Source organism: Pygoscelis adeliae, unplaced genomic scaffold (assembly GCF_000699105.1).
Source record: "Pygoscelis adeliae isolate BGI_AS28 unplaced genomic scaffold, ASM69910v1 Scaffold388, whole genome shotgun sequence".
NCBI lineage: Eukaryota > Metazoa > Chordata > Aves > Sphenisciformes > Spheniscidae > Pygoscelis > Pygoscelis adeliae.
The window spans coordinates 239,080-242,453 of record NW_008825267.1 but is presented as its reverse complement, the minus strand read 5'-3'; the positions used below and the strand labels follow the sequence as shown (position 1 = coordinate 242,453).

General features: G+C 50.4%; 1 protein-coding gene across 1 annotated transcript in view; it reads left to right on the top strand.

Moving 5' to 3' along the window:
- LOC103921619 (keratin, type I cytoskeletal 15-like) overlaps window positions 1-3,374 on the top strand; it is a 6,024-nt gene that overhangs the window by 1,615 nt on the left and 1,035 nt on the right. Inside the window, exons 3-7 of the mRNA XM_009329613.1 lie at window positions 1,889-1,971; window positions 2,164-2,320; window positions 2,516-2,677; window positions 3,041-3,166; window positions 3,262-3,360. Of these exons, the coding sequence (XP_009327888.1) occupies window positions 1,889-1,971; window positions 2,164-2,320; window positions 2,516-2,677; window positions 3,041-3,166; window positions 3,262-3,360 (627 nt within the window). The remainder of the gene's footprint in view (window positions 1-1,888; window positions 1,972-2,163; window positions 2,321-2,515; window positions 2,678-3,040; window positions 3,167-3,261; window positions 3,361-3,374) is intronic.

Here is a 3,374-nt window from a genome sequence, read left to right as displayed (position 1 = left end):
TCGGCTATAACAGACATGGGAATGCAGTTTTAAAAATTTATTTCACTAAATTAAAGTAGATTTCTAATTAGCTAATGTAACTTTTGAATAAATTAATGAATGAAGAGTCCCTTGGAGGCTGCTAGCCTTACGAATCATTGTCTGTGATCACAGGAGGAAGACAAAAGGTGAAATACTGAATTTCGCCACACAGAAGACTGAAGGAGACAGACACCCAAGGCGGAGCCTTCATTAACTCCTATTACTAGCGATATATTGCCAGATTAATGCAAGCTATGAGATATTATATTATCCAACAAAATATCCAACAAAGAGCCACCCACATAAAATTATAGTGCATGCTTTGTGTGAATCAACACAGACATACTTGAACAGAATGGTAATGCGTTTTACTTACCTCAGATAAAATTTCCTTACACATCACTTTTGGCATGAGCACTAAGGCTGGCAAACTTCATGGGAAGCTGGACTGCCTCACAGGTGACACCCACCCAACAAGGTATAAATAGCCATCAGCAAGGACAGAAGGCTGCAGTTTGATTGTCTGTGTCAAGCTGTGCAGCGGGCTTTGCATTTGGGGCTGGATATCTGATTACTTCCACCATGAGCTGCAGCATCAAGAGAACATCCAGTACCTCTTACAGGAGCGGTGGAGGTGTCTGTGGTGGCGGTAGTGGCAGGAATTCCTCCGTCTCCTGCAGGCAATATGCCTCCTCTGTGATAGGCGGTGGAAGCTATGGTGGGGGAGCATGCAGCATTGGCTACGGAGGGGGCATGAGCGCTGGCAGCCTTGCTGGTGGCTTTGGTGGCGGCCTGGGAGGAGGCTTTGGTGGCGGTTTTGCAGGAGGCTTTGGTGCTGGGGGGGACATCCTTCTGAGCGGCAATGAGAAGGTCACCATGCAGAACCTCAATGACCGCCTGGCTGCTTACCTGGACAAAGTGCGAAGGCTGGAGGAAGAAAATGCTCAGCTTGAGCACCACATCCGGGAGTGGTACAGGAAACAAGCTCCCAGTGTTTCAAAGGACTACACCTCCTACTACCAGACCATCGAACAACTCCAAAATCAGGTAGGAGAGCCCCGACTAACGTGGCTCCATCCCCCGCATGATATGCTCACTTGTAAGGACCTCCTCCTTCCCTCTGGCACTGGCTCTAAAGGGCTGGGAGGGAGCTACTGGGTGGCCTTGCTGGTGGTACCGCAGGCAGAAACCTGCTGAGCTGCGCCTCCCATCTCTTGGGTAAGCAGACCCCCACACCACCCCACAAGCGAAAGGGATGTGCTCTGGGGCACGGCCCGAGGCGTCAAGGAGTGCTCCACCAGGCCCAAACACGCTGGCGCACGTAACTGAAATCCCACATTGTACAGGTGGCTCCAAACCAGGCATGTGTGGTTTCCAGTCTTTCCCTCTGCTCCCACCCAGTTCAGCTGGATGGAGTGCAAAGCCAAAGCACCTGGACTGCAAGATCTGAACTCCCTTTGCCTCTGCACACCCCTACATATACCAGATGGAAGGACCAAGGCCTTGCCTTACAATCAGCTTTTTTTATGAGACGAATTACAGCACCAGGGACAAAGGACAAAGGCTACACTTCCTTACGCACCCAGCGTGCACAAACCCATAGGTGTCGGTGATCTCCCAGCTCAATGTTCTTCCATTCTTTCCTCCACCAAAATACTCTTTCACCAGAATGTTTGGGGAAGTCAAAGTCTTGCACACACCACTTCCCGTGACATGGCATTTCAACAACTTTCTGTGGCCCCTGCATTACTGCAGGAAACAATTCCAAGACCCGTAACAACACCCTACCAAAGCTTCGGGTCTTCTTTCCTCTTGTCCTGGATGTCTAGAACACAGAAAGACTCCTCTCCAACTTCCCCTTTTGCAGATCATTTCTGCCACTGTGGACAATAACAGACTGCTTCTGGACATCGATAACAGCAAGATGACTGCTGATGACTTCCGAATGAAGTGAGTACCTCTCTGTGAACCTTATATGTCTTTCAAATCCTGCTCATAACCTAAGAAGACAAGGCAGCACTGCCCCAAGTGGTGTTACTGAGTCTTCATGTTTTATTGGGATACTGGCCTTGGAAGGATGTGTGCTATAGACTGTCATCATCTCATTTCCCCATTTCTCTGTCTCTCTTCTCTGTGGTACAGGTATGAGAATGAGCTGGTCATCCGTCAGACTGTGGAGGCTGATATTAGTGGCTTGAGAAATCTCCTGGATGATCTCACTCGCACTCGGTCTTCACTGGAATCCGAGCTAGAGTCCTTGAAGGATGAGCTGATTGCTCTTAAGAGAAACCATGAGGAGGTACGATCCAATGATAAATGGCATGGCCAAGACGTAGTCCTTTGATTCTTCAGGGTTCCCAAAGTTACATATCAAGTAAATTCCGCCTTATGTCCTGTGATTGTCATTCCTTTGTACCTTGATACTGCTTTGCCCACTCTCCCCAGCAGAAGAAATGACCCGTGCTCTTTGTTTTCCTCTTTGGACTCTCTGCAGGAAATGAGACAGCTGCAGTCTCAAACTGGTGGCGACGTGAGCGTGGAGGTCAATGCTGCCCCTGGCGAAGACTTGACAAAGACACTGAACGACCTGAGAAACGAATATGAGCAGATCATCGAGAAGAACCGCAGAGAGGTTGAGCAGTGGTATGAAGTCAAGGTACGGAGCAATGTACAAAGTGGAGTCTCCTTCTGTGGGAAAACCCAGACACCCTGGTACTGGGCGTGCAATGCCTTTGGCTAAAAGGGGGAGGCTGCTCACCTGCACCTCACTTGCACAGCTGGGGAATGGGAAGGGAAGAGCTGCTGGGGAAAGACTGCAGTGGCAGAGGGGGAGCAGGCCAGGTCTGATGTGCAAAGGTGGGTGGAACGTCAGGGTCTATGGAGCAATGACTAGGCTGTCCTCGATGAGGACAGGAGGAAAGGGAGAGGCTCCCTGGCTATCTTAGCTCTCAGTCAGCAAATCTGCTCCCTGAGGGGCTTTTCTCACTCAGAAAGTGTGTTTGGGGTTTGACTCCTGCAGATTGAAGAAGTCAACCGCCAGGTCACTTCTAGCAGCCAGGACATCCAGACAAGCAGCCACCAGCTCACTGAACTGAGACGCGAAATGCAGAACCTGGAGATCGAACTGCAGGCGCAGCTCAGCACGGTACGTAGGGCAGGATCGCTGAGGGCCCTTCCCTCCTCGGAATGGGCAGGGAGGGGTAGAGCTCGGGGCCTAAACTCCTGCATTTCCACTTCCAGAAAAACTCTCTGGAAAACTCCTTGGCAGAAACCGAATCTCGCTATGGCTGCCTGCTGCAACAAATCCAAGGGCAGATTAACTCTGTAGAGGAGGAGCTGGCCAGCATCCGCTG